At 41.4% G+C, this 23,151-nt stretch overlaps 1 protein-coding gene across 1 annotated transcript in view; it reads left to right on the top strand.

Moving 5' to 3' along the window:
• The first annotated feature begins 14,027 nt into the window (after window positions 1-14,027).
• The window catches only part of LOC126263131 (guanine nucleotide exchange factor subunit Rich), a 321,707-nt gene continuing 312,583 nt past the window's right edge, over window positions 14,028-23,151 (top strand). Inside the window, exon 1 of the mRNA XM_049960154.1 lies at window positions 14,028-14,258. Coding sequence (XP_049816111.1) covers window positions 14,118-14,258 — 141 coding nt within the window. The 5' untranslated portion in view covers window positions 14,028-14,117. The remainder of the gene's footprint in view (window positions 14,259-23,151) is intronic.

Genomic DNA, 23,151 nt, shown 5'->3' with positions numbered 1-23,151 from the left:
GCAGCTTTACTGTATGATTAAATGATGATAGCGTCCTCTTGGGTAAAATATTCCGGAGGTAAAATAGTCCCCCATTCGGATCTCTGGGTGGGGACTACTCAAGAGGACGTCGTTATCAGGAGAAAGAAAACTGGTGTTCTACAGATCAGACTGTGGAAGGTCAGATCCCATAATCGGACAGGTAGGTTAGAAAATTTAAAAAGGGAAATGGATAGGTTAAAGTTAGATACAGTTGGAATTAGTGAAGCTCGGTGGCAGGAGGAACATGACTTTTGGTCAGATGAATACAGGGTTATAAATACAAAATCAAATAGGGATAATGTGGGAGTACGTTTAACAATGAATAAAAAAATAGGAGTACAGGTAAGTTACTACAAACAGCATAGTGAACGCATTATTGTGACCAAGATAGACACGAGGCCCACGCCTACTACAGTAGTACAAGTTTATATGCCAACTACCTCTGCAGATGACGAAGAAATTAAGGAAATGTATGAGGAGATAAAAGAAATTATTCAGATAGTGAAGGGAGACGAACATTTAAGTCATGGGTGACTGGAATTCGATAGTAGGAAACGGAAGGGAAGGAAACGTAGTAAGTGAATATGGATTGGGGGGAAGAAATGAAAGAGGAAGCCGCTTGGTAGAATTTTGCACAGAGCATGGCTTAATCATAGCTATCACTTGGTTCAAGTATCATAAAAGAAGGTCGTATACATGGAAGAAGCCCGGAGATACTGACAGGTTTCAGATAGATTATATAATGGTAAGACAGAGATTTAGGAACCAGGTTTTAAATTGTAAGACATTTCCAGGGGCAGATGTGGACTCTGACCACAATCTATTGGTTATGAACTGTAGATTAAAACTGAAGAAACTGCAAAAAGGTGGGAATTTAAGGAGATGGGACCTGGATAAACTGAAAGAACCAGAGGTTATGCGGAGTTTCAGGGAGAGTATAAGGGAAAAATTGACAGGAATGGGGGAAAGAAATACAGTTGAAGAAGAATGGGTAGCTTTGAGGGATGAAGTAGTGAAGACAGCAGAGTATCAAGTAGGTAAAAAGACGAGGGCTAGTAGAAATCCTTGGGTAACAGAAGAAATATTGAATTTAATTGATGAAAGGAGAAAATATAAAAATGCAATAAATGAAGCAGGCAAAAAGGAATACAAACGTCTCAAAAATGAGATCGACAGGAAGTGCAAAATGGCTAAGCAGGGATGGCTAGAGGACAAATGTAAGGACGTAGAGGCTTATCTGATGAGGGGTAAGATAGACACTGCCTACAGGAAAATTAAAGAGACCTTTGGAGAAAGGAGAACCACTTGCATGAATATCAAGAGCTCAGATGGAATCCCAGTCCTCAGCAAAGAAGGGAAAGCAGAAAGGTGGAAGGAGTATATGGAGGGTCTATACAAGGGCGATGTACTTGAGGACAGTATTATGGAAATGGAAGAGGATGTAGATGAAGATGAAATGGGAGATACGATACTGCGTGAAGAGTTTGACAGAGCCTGGAAGACCTGAGTCGAAACAAGGCCCCAGGAGTAGACAACATTCCGTTAGAGCTAATGACGGCCTTGGGAGAGCCAGTCCTGACAAAACTTCACCATCAAGTGAGCAAGATGTATGAGACCGGCGAAATACCGTCAGACTTCAAGAAGAATATAATAGTTCCAATCCCAAAGAAAGGTGTTGACAGATGTGAAAATTACCGAACTATCAGTTTAATAAGTCACAGCTGCAAAATACTAACGCGAATTCCTTACAGACGAATGGAAAAACTGGTAGAAGCAGACCTCGTGGAAGATCAGTTTGGATTCTGTAGAAATATTGGAACACGTGAGGCAATACTGACCTTACGACTCACCTTAGAAGAAAGATTAAGGAAAGGCAAACCTACGTTTCTGGCATTTGTAGACTTACAGAAAGCTTCTGACGATGTTGACTGGAATACTCTCTTTCAAGTTCTGAAGGTGTCAGGGATAAAATACAGGGAGCGAAAGGTTATTTACAATTTGTATATAAACCAGATGGCAGTTATAAGAGTCGAGGGGCATGACAGGGAAGCAGTGGTTGGGAAGGGAGTGAGACAGGGGTGTAGCCTCTCCCCGATGCTATTCAATCTGTATATTGAGCAAGCAGTAAAGGAAACAAAAGAAAAGTTCAGAGTAGGTATTAAAATCCATGGAGAAGAAATTAAAACTTTAAAGTTCGCCGATGACATTGTAATTCTGTCACAGACAGCAAAGGACTTGGAAGAGCAGTTGAACGGAATGGACAGTGTCTTGAAAGGAGGATATGAGATGAACATCAACAAAAGCAAAACGAGGATAATGGAATGTAGTCGAATTAAGTCGGGTGATGCTGAGGGAATTAGATTAGGAAATGAGACACTTAAAAATGTAAAGGAGTTTTGCTATTTTGGGAGCAAAATAACTGATGATGGTCGAAGCAGAGAGGATATAAAATGTAGACAGGCAATGGAAAGGAAAGCGTTTCTGAAGAAGAGGAATTTGTTAACATCGAGTATAGATTTAAGTGTCAGGAAGTCGTTTCTGAAAGTATTTGTATGGAGTGTAGCCATGTATGGAAGTGAAACGTGGACGATAAATAGTTTGGACAAGTAGAGAATAGAAGCTTTCGAAATGTGGTGCTACAGAAGACTGCTGAAGATTAGATGGGTAGATTACATAACTAATGAGGAGGTATTTAATAGAATTGGGGAGAAGAGGAGTTTGTGGCACAACTTGACAAGAAGAAGGTATCAGTTGGTAGGACATGTTCTGAGGCATCAAGGGATCACAGATTTAGCATTGGAGGGCAGCATGGAGGGTAAAAATCGTAGAGGGAGACCAAGAGATGAATACACTAGGCAGATTCAGAAGGATGTAGGCTGCAGTAGGTACTGGGAGATGAAGAAGCTTGCACAGGATAGAGTAGGATGGAGAGCTGCATCAAACCAGTCTCAGGACTGAAGACCACAACAACAGCAACATATACACATTATACACATCTTAAGCCCCATTAACTTTACAATACAATATATACAATTTTTACACAAACAGTGCAATTATCTTTTATATCTGTACAGCACCCAAAAAATTATACTATGCCTACACTCACACATGCTATATGTCACTATGCTCCCCAGTCCTAGGGAAGTACCGTCAGCCTTTTCTTTCTTTCTGTAGATGTGACATTCAGCGCCATACAAAACTATTCCTTTTACATCAGAGCACCCTCAGCAGACTGAAGTCGATGTCTGAACTCTTCTGCAAATTCGAGATCGGTTCCCCTCGGCACAAACGCGTTACTGTTTCAGCTCCGAACCTGCTCGCTTTCCTACAGACATCTCCAGACCCTTGGATTACAAGAACATACCTACTGTTCACCATAATATTATACCAGTTTCACGGTAATTCTCCATCTCAAGCACTAGGCGGCCTCCTACCAATTGCTAGCGCAACATAATTCCCAAGACATAGACTGTAAATTATTTATCTACAAACTCCAAACTTTAGCCAGGTGCAGCGTGCTGTAAACCACTGAGTAACTAGAAACAAATAGAGCAAACTCATATTCCCACTCTCGAAGTTAGTGATCTAAGATATTCCAAATCATATCTATAATTTACAAGCCAACTAAGGTCTTTTCCATGTCTAGCTTTCATTGTACAGACGTATCATTCAGCGCCAGACAGAATCATCCCTTTTACATCAGAGCACCATCAGTGGACCGAAGTCAATGTCAGGACTCTTCTTCAAATTGGAAATCGTTTCCCCTCGGCACAAACGCGTTACTATTTCTGCTCCTTGCTTGCTCGCTTTTCTACGTACATCTCCAGACTCCGTGATTACAAGAACATATTACTATACCATTTTCACCGTACTTCTCGATATCAAGCACCAGGCGGCGTCCTATCGATCGCTAGCGCAACATAATTACCAAGATATGGACTCGAAATTATTTCTCTACAAACTCCTAACTTTAGCGAGGTGCAGCGTGCTGTAAACCACTCAGTAACTAGAAACAAATAGAGGAAACTGTTATTTCCAATCACGAATACCGTTATTGGTGATGTAACAGATCACAAATCAGCCCTGTAATTTACAAGCCAACTAAAGTCTTTCCCATGTCTAGAGAACAGGCAAATGTGTCTTCCACACACCACAATCGATGTTCTCTCAACTAAATAAATCAGCGAAATGTGCAGAAGCAGTCAACCGAACAGTTTACATGGGACGGAATAACGGTCCAGTGCAAACGCACCACGTTCTCAAATTTCCACTTGATCACGAAAGCCGCCCAACACATACTAAGTATTAGTTCACTATTCGGTCGTCTAGAGGACTGCAAAGGTTAACTCACATACATTCCTACACTCCAACAGGCCTATGCATTCGGAAGGGTGCTGCCGTTAACGGGAAACGTGAATCATTACCACCACAGGCCACGCATACATGGAATCATTGTAGAAAACCGCTCACATGTATCTTTTATCGTTACACTTACAATTAAATGTTACCATCGCCCTCTCAATTGAACAGCATTCGACAATGAGCGAAGTTTCAGAAATACACCCTGATGTTGGCAGTGGCTCTGGAAATGGAAATATCTGTACCTTCCTTATGACTAAACATACTCTTCCCTTTGCTATCACAGTACTCCAGTTCAATTCCATACCCTCCTTACGACTGTACATAGTCATTTCCTTGCCACAAACACATAATTTGTAAAACCTGATGCTCAAATGCGAACATATGACGCATCCCTTACTACTAAGTATAATACTCCATCAATAACTGATTGCCTACGATACCAAACAACACTGAACCAAAATCAGCGATCGGTGTGCATGTCTATTAGATTTTTCTTGTGAGTGCTACCAATGTGTCTTAGAAAGAGACACGTAATTCGCTACATGTTAAAGAAAAAATCGATCGCACCAACTACTGCATGTTACTGTCACAAGCAGTCATGGTTCTACAGGTGCACACAAGTATCCACGTTAAAAGCTATATCCGCTTTTACAAATCGAGGTACGACATGACCTCTGTATGACGTGTTTTTTTCGGACAAATACCGTCACGGTGATTGTAGGTATGCATATTATCTGTCCACGATGCAACCTCGTAATAAAATCACTGAACTTTGAAAGTGGTTCGGCTAAGGAACGTGATATGTAAGCGGTATTTGCGACTCCCTCACACCGCCCCAGCTAGATAATTCTATAGTATTTGTAGCGCATTCTCTCTCGGTACCATATCAGAGCTTCGGCGATATATCGACTGAATGAGAACGAGCACAAACAGTAGTAGTAGTAGACGACGTGCCGATTGAGGTCGTAAGAAGAAAAATGTACACTAGTTTCTCAGATCTCTAGTGTTACGCTATCCGCTAGAAATGATGTCAATAATTTCGAATAAAGTCTCTCTATTCAAGCACATACCTGCATCTGATCACACTCACAAGTGAATCATATTTCTCACACTTCAATATGTGGAAACGAGTCATGTTCCTCGAACCTAGCTGCTACAGTAAAATTCCAACTTGGTTTCAGCTAGCCTCTACGCATCTTGCTCCTGATCCGATTTTTACAGCTTCACTCACGTGATCGTTCCATTTTAAATCGGAACTGGGCAGAAGACGGAGAAAAGCATACCCACCACCTTCTGCAACCCTAGTAGAAGTAGGAGAAAACCATAACCATCACCTTCTGCAACCCATGTAGAACAACCTGACAGTGCAACAGGATTGTGTCTGACCATTCGACGGAAATGCGCGCAATGTGCTATGTCCCCATACTACATACAAGTACTACAGATCCACATCCATTCAAATCAATCAGCCCAACATGCTATCATCCTTATTCTCCACCTTCCCCCCCCCCCCCCCCCCCCAAACAGAGAAACATTACGAACTATAGAACTTCCATTAACTTCATCCCATATATAAGTCACCTAGACAGCGATGCTGACGCAATTACGCAAAGCTACGGTGGCGCTCCAGCGTGGAGAAAAAGATTTCGAAATGCTCCCCCAGAATATCGCAGCGTGCAGCCATCCACGCATTCCTAACCATTTACCAAGTCCATCACCTCAAACTGCTACTACTACTGCCGCCTATTAAATATACAGGCACCGCAGACGCCACTTTTAAATTTGATCACCTATACTCTAGGCGAATGATCGTATGAGACACTCCCTCTGGTCCTGTTTGTTTATTTCAAACACTGTTTTCTAACACGCCTTTGTACAAAGTCAAACATTTCCTTTTTTCTGCCACGACTTCAAGACATTCTAAACTGACGACACAAGAAGTTCTGATCGATGGCCTCTCGCAGGAAACTAGACGTTGCGCGGTGAAAATCATATTCTTATGGTGGATAGCATAACACTGGATCATTTTAAATAAAAGACAGTTACAACATAAGCAAACTGTAACAGTTTTACGGTGTTGGCATAGGTCACCAAACTACAGTCCGAAGTTGATTCACGAGCTATACATTTAGACTCGTCTCTCACACTGACGGAATAGCTGACGACTCTGTGTTCCCTTTCGACTGATTCCTCATATTGCACTCATGTACGCGATCACTGTTTCACTGCTAGCAACCCCTCAGAAGTTGCTGCCCATCTACCGAAACTTGTTCCCCAACTCAAACAAGCAATATCAGTCAGTCATTAAGTGGTAACCAGTGCACGGATGGGATGGAAAAGACACCATCGATGTACTCTAATAATAAACATCACATTTCATAGCGTGAAGAATTTTACAATACCTTCAACACCGGCCAATCATGTTGTAGCAAGTTTCCCCAATTTTAATATCATAGCTAAACCAGCCTACCTCCACTTTGTGATTATCACTGCAATCATTGGTTAGATGACATGCAGTACGTCCATTCAGTGTTAATTCTCGAACACATAAATCATCAAAGTATACTAGACAGAGCTCAACATATTTCTATTACCTCGAACATAGTGTTTAATTTACAATCTATCTCTCTGTGTATGGGAGTCATAGATTATTGTCGCTGTCTTATGGTAAAATTAGAGAGTGAAAGACCCTCCTCACACTGTCATTGACCAACCAGCCGTGTAGCGCCGTTAGCGAATTAATCTGCAACCGACCAGAAGACACTCCACATTTTGTGAATGAATTGAGCTTTCTGAGTCCTAACCCATCCAAGTGCACGAGATTTCTCGAGATGCGACCATATCGAGGAGCTTAGCACTCCTTATCGATGTATAGTAACAGATTTCAAATTGCCATCGTGTAATTTCAGGCAGTTAAGAAGAAGAAAAGAATCATTTTTATAGGCGATAGAGCTCCAGACGGATGGAGTTCGACGCATTTTTACCTACATCAACCAAGTTATCAACTCTAAAGTACTGTTCTAGAGTCTAGGATCGGTACCTGAAAGATATTGGTAAGAGAGAACACAAACACATGCACTGACATCGCTTGTTTGAGTTGGGGAACAAGTTTTGGTGGATGGGCGGCAGCTTCTGGGGGCTTGTTAGCAGTGAAATAGTGATCGCATACATGAATGCAATATGAGGAATCAGTCGAAAGGGAAAACAGAGTCGTCAGCTATTCCGTCAGTGTGAGAGACGAGTCTAAATGTATAGCTCGTGAATCAACTTCGGACTGTAGTTTGGTGACCTATGCCAACACCGTAAAACTGTTACAGTTTGCTTATGTTGTAACTGTCTTTATTTAAAATGATCCAGTGTTATGCTATCAGCCGTAAGAATATGATTTACACTGTGCAACGTCTAGTTTCCTGTGAGAGGCCATCGATCAGAACTTCTTGTGTCGTCAGCTTAGAATGTGGCCCAGGTCTTGAAGTCATGGCAGAAAAAAGGAAATGTTTGACTTTGTACAAAAGCTTGTTAGAAAACAGTGTTTGAAATAAACAAACAGGACCAGAGGGAGCGTCTCATACGCTCATTCGCCTAGAGTATAGGTGATCAAACTTTAAAGTGGCACCTGTGGTGCCTGTATATTTAATAGGCGGCAGTAGCAATAGCAGTTTGAGGTGATGGACTTGGTAAATGGTTAGGAATGCGTGGATGGCTGCACGCTGCGATATTCTGGGGGAGCATTTCGAAATCTTTTTCTCCACGCTGGAGCGCCACCGTAGCGCCACCGTAGCTTTGCGTAATTGCGTCAGCATCGCTGTCTAGGTGACTTATATATGGGGTGAAGTTAATGGAAGTTATATAGTTCGTAATGTTTCTCTGTTTGGGGGGGGGGGGGGGCGAGGGGTAGAGAGTAAGGATGATAGCATGTTGGGCTGATTGATCTGAATGGATGTGGATCTGTAGTACTTGTATGTAGTATGGGGACATAGCACATTGCGCGCATTTCCGTCGAATGGTCACACACCGTCCTGTTGCACTAACTCAGGTCGTTCTGTTTCTACATGGGTTGCAGAAGGTGGTGGGTATGCTTTTCTCCGTCTTCTGCCCAGTTCCGATTTAAAATGGAACGATCACGTGAGTGGAGCGTAAAAATGGGATCAGGAGCAAGATGCGTAGAGGCTGGCTGAAACCAAGTTGGAATTTTACTGTTGCAGCTAGGTTCGAGCAACACGACTCGTTTCCAGATATTGGAGTGTGAGAAATATGATTCACTTATGAGTGTGATCAGATGCAGGTATGTGCTTGAATAGAGAGACTTTATTCGAAATTATTGACATCATTTCTAGCGGATAGCGTAACACTAGAGATCTGAGAAACTAGTGTACATTTTTCTTCTTACGACCTCAATCGGCACGTCGTCTACTACTACTACTGTTTGTGCTCGTTCTCAATCAGTCGATATATAGCTGAAGCTCTGATATGGTATTGAGAGGGAATGCGCTACAAATGCTACAGAATTATCTAGTTGGGGCGTGTGAGGGAGTCGCAAATATTGCTTACATATCACGTTCCTTAGCCGAACCACTTTCAAAGTTCAGTGATTTTATTACGAGGTTGCATCGTGGACAGATAATATGCATACCTACGATCACCGTGACGGTATTTGTCCGGAAAAAAACACCTCATACAGAGGTCATGTCGTACCTCGATTTGTAAAAGCAGATATAGCTTTTAACGTGGATACTCGTGTGCAGCTGTAGAACCAAGACTGCTTGTGACAGTAACATGCAGTAGTTGGTGCGATCGATTTTTTCTTTAACATCTAAGCAGATTACGTCTCTCTTTCTAAGACACATTGGTGGGACTCACAAGAAAAACCTAACAGACATGCACACTGATAGTTGATTTTGGTTCAGTATTGTTTGGTATCGTAGGCAATCAGTTATTGATGGAGTATTATACTTAGTAGTAAGGGATGCGTCATATGTTCGCATTTGAGCATCAGGTTTTATAAAGTATGTGTTTGTGGCAAGGAAATGACTATGTACAGTCTTAATGAGGGTATGGATTTGACTTGGAGTACTGTGATAGCAAAGGGAAGAGTATGTTCAGTCATAAGGAAGGTACAGATATTTCCATTTCCAGAGCCACTGCCAACATCAGGGTGTGTTTCTGAAACTTCGCTCATTGTCGAATGCTGTTCAATTGAGAGGGCGATGGTAACATTTAATTGTAAGTATAACGATAAAAGATACATGTGAGCGGTTTTCTACAATGATTCCATGTATGCGTGGCCTGTGGTGGTAATGATTCACGTTTCCCGTTAACGGCAGCACCCTTCCGAATGCATAGGCCTGTTGGAGAATAGGAATGTATGTGAGTTAACTTTGCAGTCCTCAAGACGACCGAATAGTGAACTAATACTTAGTATGTGTTGGGCGGCTATCGTGATCAAGTGGAAATTTGAGAAGAGAGCCACGCTGGGTAGTTAAGTATGGTTAAACGGGTGTCTCATGTCGCACTAGGAGCAATACGCCCTGTGCTATTCTGTCTCGTATGAGCGCATTTTAGAATTCCATGACATCAGTATAAGCGTGAGTGTATACATGAAAATATGGGCAGCAACTTTCACCTGCGTTCGGAGGCAGCTCGTGACTGTGACAGCACGTGCGTGCCTGGCCGGTCGCGCTAGGACATGTGTGTAGGTGAACACGTATTGCGACAGGAATTTTTCTGGTGTCAAGTATGAAAAGGGATGGTGGTGCCTCATGCTTGCGGGACCCGTGAGGGGGCTTGTGAGTGGTTTGACAGCTGACGGCCGTGCCCCTTTGTTGGGTTGTCTCTGCGCTCTACTGGACAGGGGCTGGTGGCGTGTGCTTGAGCGCACTGATTGCATTATTTTTGGAGCGGGCCTGTAGGCTGTTCTATGCATTATTTGCACAGTTTACGAGTACTGAGCATGTCTACACATCCCTGTGCTGCATTATTTAGGAAGAGTCTGCATGTGTGTAATGAAATTATTTGGGAAAATCAGGTGTTGTTTGCGTGTCTGAAGAGTGTTATTTAGAAGTAGTTTACAGGTCTGTGGACTGTGTGAGATGGCACGAAGGATGGCTTTTGTATGAGTGTGATAAATAAAATGTTCAAAACTAAAGAGAGTGCACTCCTTCCTTTCTCCCACCAGCAGCCCAGCACAGCCTGAGTCATTTTCGCGCAATTTTCCCCGTACAGATCACCATCTGGGGTTCTATGATGTAGAATCATATGACTGATTCAGTAGCCAATAGGAGTGCAGCCTTCTACAGGTGGGTTGGTGCTACATCACGAATGAATGAGCGTTGTGCTACTGTTGGGAAAATGTGAAAATTCTCATTTGATAATTGAATATACAAATAGTACATTGATTTATGAAATATAATTAAAACTGAGTTGGAATCAAGTATTTAGGTAATTGATATGTTAGAGGCAAGATGTGGGTGTCACATGTGTTGAGTTACATTCGTTAGGGTATTTGCAGAAGACTATCTGTGGCGCGGATATGACCACGCAGGCTGGAGGTTGTGACGTCAGTGGTCGCATACTCATAGGCCGCAGACGCAAGAGAGATAGAACAGACGATTTGGGGTTACGTAATGGGACTGTGCAGTGGTTGTGTGTCCTGGAGCACATGGTGAAGAAAATGTAAGCAGCAATCTTGACTAACGGTACTTGTGTCATGACCCGACGTCACGGTAGCACCCTCTGGTGGTGAAGATATGAACTAAGCCAGTTGGGCTCTAGAACTCTTGGTGGACACACTTGGTAGCGCCATCTTGGATAACGGTACTTGTGTCATCACCTGACGACTTGAGAGCGCCCTCTGCTGGTGGCGATCTGAACTAAGCCAGTTGGAGTCCAGACCCAGTAGTGAACACACCTGCTTGAAATTGGTTAAATAATAAAGAAAAGTGCTTTTTCTCAATGAATCCTTAGGTGGAGGAGTCGACTGAGATCAGTACAAGTGTCCTTTCTTTCGTGCTAGTAGCGAAACCCCATGTTACCTATCTTCCCACCAAAATTGAAACTTGGCGCCAGTTCGTAAGCGGAATTGGCGTTCGGTTGACTTAGGTAGCAAAAGTGGCATATCCTCTGGGGATTTTCTTTGTTTTGTAGAGATAACAGGGGTGTGGTGCATTATGCTGTTGGAATTGAAACTTGGCGCCAGTTCGTTGGAGAAAGTGGTGGTCGGGTGACTTAGGTTAGTGGAGGAAGCCCAAGTGAGATATTTTACCGCAATTTTCTTTGCTAAGTAGAAATAATAGAGATGTGGTGCATTATCCTGTTGTAATTTGAACCTTGCGCCATTTTTCTGGGGGAGGGGGCGTGGGTACTTTCCCGCCAAAATTCAAACTTCCCTCTACGCTGAATGATGTCACGGCCGCCATCTTTGATGACGTCTTCGTCGCCATATTGGATGATGTTATCGTCGCCATCTTGGACACATCTGGCAAAAATGCAGAGTGACTTAAATATACATTGTCCCAATACTGGTGGTTTGTATGCTTTTACTTTACGTTACTCATCCTCTGCTACCATTACCGCCGGCCGGTGTGGCCGAGCGGTTCTATGCGCTTCAGCTTGGCACCGCGCGACCGCTACGATCGCAGGTTCGAATCCTGCCTCAGGCATGAATGTGTGATGTCCTTAGATTAGTTAGGTTTAAGTAGTTCTAAGTTGTAGGGGACTGATGACCTCAGGGCCATTTGAACCACCACGACCTCCATTACTCTTACTCCAACAGAATACTGAAGTGCTTCGCACTTGGCACTGCATACTGGTATATCGCGAACTGTCTGATTCAAGAGCGCGAATTAAGTCTTAAGACTACCGTAACTGTTTCCATTCGCTACGAAAGGGAGCCTCTTCCTACTCATTTATAGTTAAGTATCCTACTTTGCAATATTCCCCTCAATCGCAGTGAAAAGTCAGCGAGATCCGCCTACCGACAACACGCCTAATTGGAAAGTTGGGACTGCACGTTACTGACTAGTACACAACCACCATGAGATTTGCATTAGCGCAGTAGTTCAGACACTCACATTTCTTACCCCTACGCCGTTTTGCTTGCTTCATCACCGAATAGTAGTGAACATTAGGGAATTATTCTGCGAGTGGTCACTCGCATCCGTTCTCTCTGGTATAAAAAGGGGGTGATATTTAAAAACAAGTTTTCATGTTGCGATTAAATAATGAAATACGATATCACTATCTACAAGTACGCTATTTATATAACACGATATGCCACTTGTGAATTTGTTGATGAGTTTCTTTGCACCAAGAGAGATGACGGTTATCCCTCAAAGAACAAAGGTTCTTCATTGTGTTTATTGTAGCAGTTCCAGTAGTAGTAGTAGTAGTAGTAGTAATCAGTACGAAGTATTCCGCTATGCTTCACCAATTTCCCTTCTCTCGTGGATACAGGGTGCGATTTGTGCTTTTACCAGTGGGGGGGATGTCTTAGGGGGTTAGTAGAATTATATATGTTACTAACTTGGACCGTGGCGTTACGCATGGTTAAACAGCTATCTATAAATAGATGTTAATGCCGAAACTCACTATTGACGCGTATGCACTATCAGAAAAGCCATCCCTTGTTATATCTTTAAAAGTACATTATAGGTAAAGCTTATTTACAAAATCATCTACATACGGGTACAGATATACGAAGGGAATTCACAAAGTAGAGGCACATTTGTGAAAAGTTGTACTTATTCTGATGATAAAAAACTGAAACATATTAATAGTGAGACTTATTAAAAACATTCAGTGTTCGGCTCCACAAATTTAAATTATATGTAAAGTTTTACTCCAGTGCGTGGGAAATAAACATCCCAGGTTGGGATGCATAAACTAAAACTTGAGGAGTGGATGATCTGATGCAGAGGGGGGGGGGGGGGGAATCCCCCCATCCCCCCCTGCAAATCACACACTGCGTGGATAACGAAGCTTGACATAGAGACATATTATGTTTGTCATGGAGCATGCATGAGAAAGACAAAGAGAAAATTATACATTTGACGAGTACGTTCAAGAGAAAACTTTGAATTCATCAGTTGAAATTTCTTTTCAAGTTCAATTGTATAGAACACTAGCTTCATGTAGAAATATAAACCACGTACTTGCTAAGAGAATACCGCTTAATAGTGAACTGTTAATTTACGAAACGAGCAAATACTTGTTTTCTTTTCCAGCTAATAATGGTAACCATCAATGTAACATAGAACATTCGCCTTACGTGATAGCAGACCATGGAATTCTTACCTCCATGTAGCAGACTAAGCAACGTCGTTGCTGCCACTCGATGGAAAATAGGAAAGAAGCAAAATAAAGTGATACTTGAACAGTTACGTATTGCAGTTGTGGATTGAATGAAAATGTCATCTTGCGTAATAATGAACATATACGATTTTCAAATAATCACTGCAAATAATGCAAAAGCGGATGACTAGTCAAAAGTCTGTCGTTTTACATAACCCGAGGGTGCGCAATGAAAATTATTGTTGTGCGAAGTTCTGTACGAAATACCCTAGCACATTTATATAAATGCCGCCAGAGGGAGCAACTGAAGTGATTGGCTTGGTCAGCCTTATGGGAACCAATGTCGAGCTTGTAAATACACGTGTGTGTGGCAGTAGCTTAAAATGGCTGTCAGCTGAATTTTGTGTGATTAAACGAGTGCTTGAACTGTTTATATTCGCATTAAAATGTATTTTCCAATAGGCTGGCCAAGAATATTAAACGTACCTCGTTGTGGGCCCTGTCGGATTCGTCAGGTTGTTTGTAACAGAGACAAAATATTGTTTGCTATATTGACAGATGACAGTTTATCCGTCTGGTTTTGTAAGGTTAGTTCAGCCAATTAAAGTCATAAATGGTTAAGATTAGTGTACGATGAAGCAAAAACGTATACTGGGGCATCTATAAAGAAAGAGTACAGAATAATCATGTATTATCGTACATGGAGTGAGAGGTTTCCAGTCAGTGAAATCGGACACATTTTGACCTCTCATTTTCCCAAAGATAACGTCGTACACCTTTTATTAAAAACAATCCATAGATTTACGTAATCGGAAACGGTAGATTAGGAACAGCATATCCCTTAACTTAAATACGACTTGGGGCTATGCTCCTGCTGAACAGTTTATTTGTGTACGTAATGTAGTCGTCATGTCGTTTGACATTGGACGTTTGTATTAGTTTTTGTTATGTGATAAATGTAGGCCAACATCAAGAATATTGCATAAACTCATTATTAAACAAACTAAACATTTTGCAGAATCCCTTTACAATACATTTGTGGAACACACACGCGCGCTTTATATTTGGACCCTACTTCATAATGCTATTTGTTGTTAACAATAAAATTAAGATAAACTGTAAATCACAACAATATCAGTTCATCAGACTAAAGTGTTTTTACATAAAACAAGTTTTAAGTTTTCCTATCTTTATTTATATAGATGTTGACATTCACTGAAGTCAGTTAAATCATATAAATGCATGGTATAGAGTAACAGGCAGATAAAATCTGTGGCTGTGAAGTGTAAGAGAAAAGCAGCGGCCTTTACGAAGTAGCTGCTTGTTTAATGTTCAGGTTTATATTGCATAAAAATAGCCCTAATGTAAAAGTAATTCCCATAGTTAAAAAACTGTTTAGGTTAGCCATAGTTGTAACTGTTTATAGTGGACTGTAAAAGAGTTGTCTACAAGGGCAACTTTTATAGTAACTGAAGGGTTTGATATCACTTTTCTAAACCAGAACCAGACTGTCACATAGCAACCCAACATAAATCTCAGGCTACACTACAGGCCATTTCTATCACTGCTCCCTGAACTAATAGACACAAAAAAATACACACATCTTTTTGCACACACATGACATCATTATAGTATGGAATGGTATTGGTGGGTTAAGCCAACCCCACTTTATGCATTTTGATGTGTTAACTGAACTAATTTCTTATATTGGAATCTCTTCTTCATGATGGGATTTTCATAACGAATGAACGAGCATGTTAGCTGTGACAGAAATTATTGGGCACTCTGCTTAATTTTGTGATTAAATGCAGTTTATCTTATCTCATTTATTATTTTGAAAGGGCGTTTTTTTCTTCTTTTTTTAAAAAAATGTGAAATGGCGAGATACAAAGTATTGCATATACAGCAATAGTATTCGAATCAATGTTTTCAAATCTGCATTTGAAGATGTACTGATATGTTAAAATTGTCCTCCAAGATGTGACATTTGAAGAAGTAAATACTGCCACTTTTTATAATGTTCCCAGATAACTGGTATTCATATACCACGATGCTGTCGTTAGTTACATGCTTATTTAAAATGTGCATTAACTTTGTAGGGGAATAGTGAAATAGATTTTGATTGTGACTGTGGAAAATTCTGTTATGTTACAATTTCTTGACCCTTAATCAAGAGCTGTGTAGGTCTCATTGCTTTATCATTGTATGTGGATACTGTCTAGGATAAGAGTGCTTTCCTGCCACAGCTTTGTCCAACTGTACTGTCACTTTATTCAGTATCCTATTACCTTGAGAATGATTATACCTTAAACTTTGATCTTCCTTCTTTCATTACAATATAAAGTTGTAGCTGAGGATAATCTGTGACTCATATGTCTTAGGAGATACTGTAACTGTGAACAGGCCATAAGCATATTAAAAAGATTAAGCTCATCCATTACAGATGTTTTAGAACCAATGACTGTTTCTTTAACATAAATACAAAAAACTGTAACTAGTCACAGTGACTGGTTGCAGTTGTATGGATTTACATTTTAAAAAGAAATGAAGATGAGAAAGTTTTGCCTCACCTTTGCATAATCTCTTAAACTTGATTTGCTTGTAATTTTGTGTCATTGTTATTGTTTTACATTAAAACTGTCTTATCAGCTGGTCTCTCAAAACTGATTGGATACCATTTCTGCAGTTCCCATGGAGAAGAATCGTGTAGAATCTACCAATTCTTATCACAGCATCGGATATCTGTCTAGATCTACAGCTGGGTTCATAGTCTTAGAGAGTATATGTATAATGTAACAGAGCACCAGCTGTGCCCTTAACAGCAGCATACATCCGTGACTTTGTTGTATTGGTGCTTGGGTCAGTCACACTCCGTGTGTACAATATTTTCCCAGTACCAAGTTCTTTTACTGACTTATAATTTTGGATTTAACTGACACCTTCAATACCACTTTGCCTCCTCTTGGCCAGTGTTACCCTTCAAACTGACCTTGACCTCAGGCTATGGTACATTGTAGACTGTCACCACAACTTACATTCCAAAAAATAATATAGACACAAAATGAGAGTTGTCGGTGCTCTGTTGTAAATTCTTCATCTGGAATTTTTTTTGTGTATCATGTGCTTTACACTTTAATAATATTTAATCACATTTGCTTTTTGAGTTCTCTCTCTCTCTCTCTCTCTCTCTCTCTCTCCCTCTCTCTCCCTCTCTCCCTCTCCCTCTCTCCCTCCCTCTCCCTCTCCCTCTCCCTCCCCCCCCCTCTACCCCCTTCCCCCCACCCGCAATAAACATGTATTTTGTTATGAGAATTACAGAAACATCCGATTCCACCTGTCAACTTTGACCAGTGACGTCACCAATATGGTGGCAATGACCATTCACAATGTCTTCCATATAGAGCCTATGGTGTCATTATGTAAACACTACAACAAACACGAAAATACATTAAAAAAAAAAACACACATCTTCCTCCAAAAATATAATCTAACTAACAGGACCAACACAGGAAATGGGAGTTTTTAGGTGGGGACAAACTAAATATAAACACACAGAGATACACACCATGAACCTGAACCACACAAAATGATGACATAAAATCAACACAAAATTCCCAAATTCGACTACACTCACAATATCTACAGGAATCGGTCACACCCTTCATGTACATAGCTCAACCGTAATTGTCGATACCACAATAGAAAAACCTACAACTCCAAAAATTACAAGAACACCATGACTATCGATACCACAAAACCAACACCTAAACAAAAATTGGAACCGGACACTTCACTTGATCCATGTAGGTCAGCAACAGCTCAAGATACCAAAACACGCGAAGCTACGGCAACACATTGGAATCGGACACTTTCCTTGACCCATCTATATAGGGCAACAGCAGCTCACGATACCTAAACACACAGCTACGATGACAAAATAGAATTGGACACTTCCCATTACCTGTATAGCTTAAATGCAACTGACGACAGCAAAAAAACTGAAATCGAGTACTTCCCCTAAGATAGATAAATCAACCCCAAGTGCTGATACCAAAACAGTAAACAGCATCAACCCAACACCACATAAAAACCCCACCAAATATCATAACACAAGAGCAATAGACCCAAAAAAGACCACTTACCACAAAAAAGTTCTGGTGCTACACACTAGGACAGCCACCCTAATGACACACAGCCACAGCCTAAAAAACACAACCAAAACAAAGTCACAACCCACCCACAACCTACCAGCAGCACCCCCCCCCCCCCACCCTACCTTCACCCCCACCCAAAAAAAAAAAAACCACCAACAAATAAAAATCCAAAAATGAATGAAACTCGATCACACACTACAACTCAAAAACAACTGCAACAAATCAGATCCTCCACAACATAGTCATAAAACAACCACTGCCTCCCCCCACCCACCTACATCCATAAACATTACCAACAATGCCCTCCCCCCCCCCCCTGCCCGAGCCGTAGGCCCCCACCCTTACAAAACAACCTTAACTAACTACCCTTGGTCTATACATTTTACTAAGCCCAAAAAAGATCCAATACTCTCCAGGGATGCTTTTCCGCCAGGAATACTCATCTAAGTGAGATTGCAGGCTAGAAGAGCACTTCTTCCCCCTCCCAATGACTGACTTAACCGCCCCCCAAAACCCCACTATTGCATTAGTGCACGCCCCAGTCTCGTAATTCTTGAACTCTAAACTATGATTGACAACTAAATGATCATAACCCCTCTGTCCCAACCCCTATAAGAAAGAAATGCGTCAGAAACTACTGTACTCCCCTTCTCTATATACTCCTCAATTAACCCCACAAATTCCCTCTTTGTATGCCCCTCCAAAACCCTGAAAACACACTCTGAATACCCACCCCCAGAAACAACGGCTCCCCACACCCATAAACCAGCAGGAGACTTACCCCTCCCATATTTCCTCTTCCCAAACTGCAACTTGTCTACCTCAGGCCCACCCAACTTACCCCTGTACTTAATATATTCAGAACAAACTTCCTTACAAAACGAAAATCAGTCTAACACCGTCCTCTCGCTCACACCAGTCTCATGTGCACAAAAAATATGGGAGGATCTATAGCAAAAATAATGCATCATCAAAACTGTCTCTCTCATGGCCAACCTAGACTTCTTGAACCAGGTACCATGCCTTATGGAGTGCCAAAGGTTATCCCTTCGGCACCACTACATGTAACAGTCGCTGGTCTGAGACACCGGAACTCTGGCCAACCGCATATTCTGCTTGCATACGCCGCATTTCACAGTCTGCGCAACAAGCCCAAAAAGTTGCAGAAACTTGATGAGGGACAACATGTCGTCCCCCATTTCAGCCCGCAGACGCACACTGTTAAACTTAGAAGTCATATCCGTACCTAATAAAAGAAGCCAAAAATTAAATTAAATGACTTACCATGTGACAAACAGCCAACAGTACCGCAACAACATAAACACAACGGAAACTTAAATCTTAACTCACTAAAACCAATTTCTGTTCTTCTGTAACAGTCATGACCAATAAATGCACTTTTCAAAGCAGTGATACCCAAATAAACCCAATAGACCACATAATACGCAGACCATACACACACCACCAGAGGACACCACTAACCACAACAGGACAACATCTACAAACACAACACTGTCATAAACTAAACTCTTTGCCTTCGTGACATGACACACCACAACACCCTTACATCATGAGTCAAAGCGGATGGGTGAGATCAGACGCCTCCATTGACCCTTATTATGTAATGATGTTTCTGTGTTAGATTTTCTTTTTAACTTTTATTTCTGTTCACTATACTTTCTCTTTTACATGTTGTTGTTGTTGTGGTCTTCAGTCCTGAGACTGGTTTGATGCAGCTCTCCATGCTACTCTATCCTGTGCAAGCTTCTTCATCTCCCAGTACCTACTGCAACCTACATCCTTCTGAATCTGCTTAGTGTATTCATCTCTTGGTCTCCCTCTACGATTTTTACCCTCCACGCTGCCCTCCAGTACTAAATTGGTGATCCCTTGATGCCTCAGAACATGTCCTACCAACCGATCCCGTCTTCTGGTCAAGTTGTGCCACAAACTTCTCTTCTCCCCAATCCTATTCAGTACTTCCTCATTAGTTATGTGATCTACCCATCTAATCTTCAGCATTCTTCTGTAGCACCACATTTCGAAAGCTTCTATTCTCTTCTTGTCCAAACTATTTATCGTCCATGTTTCACTTCCATACATGGCTACACTCCATACAAATACTTTCAGAAATGACTTCCTGACACTTAAATCTATACTTGATGTTAACAAATTTCTCTTCTTCAGAAACGCTTTCCTTGCCATTGCCAGTCTACATTTTATATCCTCTCTACTTCGACCATCATCAGTTATTTTGTTCCCCAAATAGCAAAACTCCTTTACTACTTTAAGTGTCTCATTTCCTAATCTAATTCCCTCAGCATCACCCGACTTAATTCGACTACATTCCATTATCCTCGTTTTGCTTTTGTTGATGTTCATCTTATATCCTCCTTTCAAGACACTGTCCATTCCGTTCAACTGCTCTTCCAAGTCCTTTGCTGTCTCTGACAGAATTACAATGTCATCGGCGAACCTCAAACTTTTTATTTCTTCTCCATGGATTTTAATACCTACTCCGAATTTTTCTTTTGTTTCCTTTACTGTTTGCTCAATATACAGATTGAATAACATCGGGGAGAGGCTACAACCCTGTCTTACTCCCTTCCCAACCACTGCTTCCCTTTCATGTCCCTCGACTCTTATAACTGCCATCTGGTTTCTGTACAAATTGTAAATAGCCTTTCGCTCCCTGTATTTTACCCCTGCCACCTTCAGAATTTGAAAGAGAGTATTCCAGTCAACATTGTCAGAAGCTTTCTGTAAGTCTACAAATGCTAGAAACGTAGGTTTGCCTTTCCTTAATCTTTCTTCTAAGATAAGTCGTAAGGTCAGTATTGCCTCACGTGTTCCAGTGTTTCTACAGAATCCAAACTGATCTTCCCCGAGGTTGGCTTCTATTAGTTTTTCCATTCGTCTGTAAAGAATTCGTGTTAGTATTTTGCAGCTGTGGCTTATTAAACTGATGGTTCGGTAATTTTCACATCTGTCAACACCTGCTTTCTTTGGGATTGGAATTATTATATTCTTCTTGAAGTCTGAGGGAATTTCGCCTGTTTCATACATCTTGCTCACCAGATGGTAGAGTTTTGTCAGGACTGGCTCTCCCAAGGCCGTCAGTAGTTCCAATGGAATGTTGTCTACTCCGGGGGCCTTGTTTCGACTCAGGTCTTTCAGTGCTCTGTCAAACTCTTCACGCAGTATCGTATCTCCCATTTCATCTTCATCTACATCCCCTTCCATTTCCATAATATTGTCCTCAAGTACATCGCCCTTGTATAGACCCTCTATATACTCCTTCCACCTTTCTGCTTTCCCTTCCTTGCTTAGAACTGGGTTTCCATCTGAGCTCTTGATATTCATACAAGTCGTTCTCTTATCTCCAAAGGTCTCTTTAATTTTCCTGTAGGCAGTATCTATCTTACCACTAGTGAGATAAGCCTCTACATCCTTACATTTGTCCTCTAGCCATCCCTGCTTAGCCATTTTGCACTTCCTGTCGATCTCATTTTTGAGACGTTTGTATTCCTTTTTGCCTGCTTCATTTACTGCATTTTTATATTTTCTACTTTCATCAATTAAATTCAATATTTCTTCTGTTACCCAAGGATTTCTACTAGACCTCGTCTTTTTACCTACTTGATCCTCTGCTGCCTTCACTACTTCATCCCTCAAAGCTACCCATTCTTCTTCTACTGTATTTCTTTCCCCCATTCCTGTCAATTGTTCCCTTATGCTCTCCCTGAAACTCTCTACAACCTCTGGTTTAGTCAGTTTATCCAGGTCCCATCTCATTAAATTCCCACCTTGTTGCAGTTTCTTCAGTTTTAATCTACAGTTCATAATCAATAGATTGTGGTCAGAGTCCACATCTGCCCCTGGAAATGTCTTACAATTTAAAACCTGGTTCCTAAATCTCTGTCTTACCATTATATAATCTATCTGATACCTTTTAGTATCTCCAGGGTTCTTCCATGTATACAACCTTCTTTCATGATTCTTAAACCAAGTGTTAGCTATGATTAAGTTATGCTCTGTGCAAAATTCTACCAGGTGGCTTCCTCTTTCATTTCTTAGCCCCAATCCATATTCACCTACTATGTTTCCTTCTCTCCCTTTTCCTACGCTCGAATTCCAGTCACCCATGACTATTAAATTTTCGTCTCCCTTCACTATCTGAATAATTTCTTTTATTTCATCATACATTTCTTCAATTTCTTCGTCATCTGCAGAGCTAGTTGGCATATAAACTTGTACTACTGTAGTAGGTGTGGGCTTCGTATCTATCTTGGCCACAATAATGCGTTCACTATGCTGTTTGTAGTAGCTAACCCGCACTCCTATTTTTTTATTCATTATTAAACCTACTCCTGCATTACCCCTATTTAATTTTGTGTTTATAACCCTGTAGTCACCTGACCAGAAGTCTTGTTCCTCCTGCCACCGAACTTCACTAATTCCCACTATATCTAACTTTAACCTATCCATTTCCCTTTTTAAATTTTCTAACCTACCTGCCCGATTAAGGGATCTGACATTCCACGCTCCGACCCGTAGAACGCCAGTTTTCATTCTCCTGATAACGACATCCTCTTGAGTAGTCCCCGCCCGGAGTTCCGAATGGGGGACTATTTTACCTCTGGAATATTTTACCCAAGAGGACGCCATCATCATTTAATCATACAGTAAAGCTGCATGTCCTTGGGAAAAATTACGGCTGTAGTTTCCCCTTGCTTTCAGCCGTTCGCAGTACCAGCACAGCAAGGCCGTTTTGGTTATTGTTACAAGGCCAGATCAGTCAATCATCCAGACTGTTGCCCTTGCAACTACTGAAAATGCTGCTGCCCCTCTTCAGGAACCACACGTTTGTCTGGCCTCTCAACAGATACCCCTCCGTTGTGGTTGCACCTACGGTACGGCTATCTGTATCGCTGAGGCACGCAAGCCTCCCCACCAACAGCAAGGTCCATGGTTCATGGGGGGGGCTCTTTTATATACAAAGGTATAATGCAAATGCATTTCTTGGGTTTTCCATTGGACTACATTGTGTAAGTCTCCCAATATTTCTTTGAATCAACTGTTTGACATCTTCAGTTGATTACAGTAGTTACTGCTGCAATAGGCTTCCAGGATAGCCGGAAAAGTCACATTGCATATATTGTGAAAAATTAAGTCATTATCATTCTGTACTATATTTTAATAAAACTACCATAGAGGAGTGAACGGCCAAAGTAACTCATAGAAGACCTAGAAACTCAGTGGCATGGCAGTGGTATTTCACTTGTGGAGTTCTGTAAACAGTGGATGAGAGAGGTGGGCAAGAAAT

Source organism: Schistocerca nitens, chromosome 6 (assembly GCF_023898315.1).
Source record: "Schistocerca nitens isolate TAMUIC-IGC-003100 chromosome 6, iqSchNite1.1, whole genome shotgun sequence".
NCBI classification, from domain to species: Eukaryota; Metazoa; Arthropoda; class Insecta; order Orthoptera; family Acrididae; genus Schistocerca; species Schistocerca nitens.
This window is presented reverse-complemented; position numbering and strand designations above follow the sequence as displayed.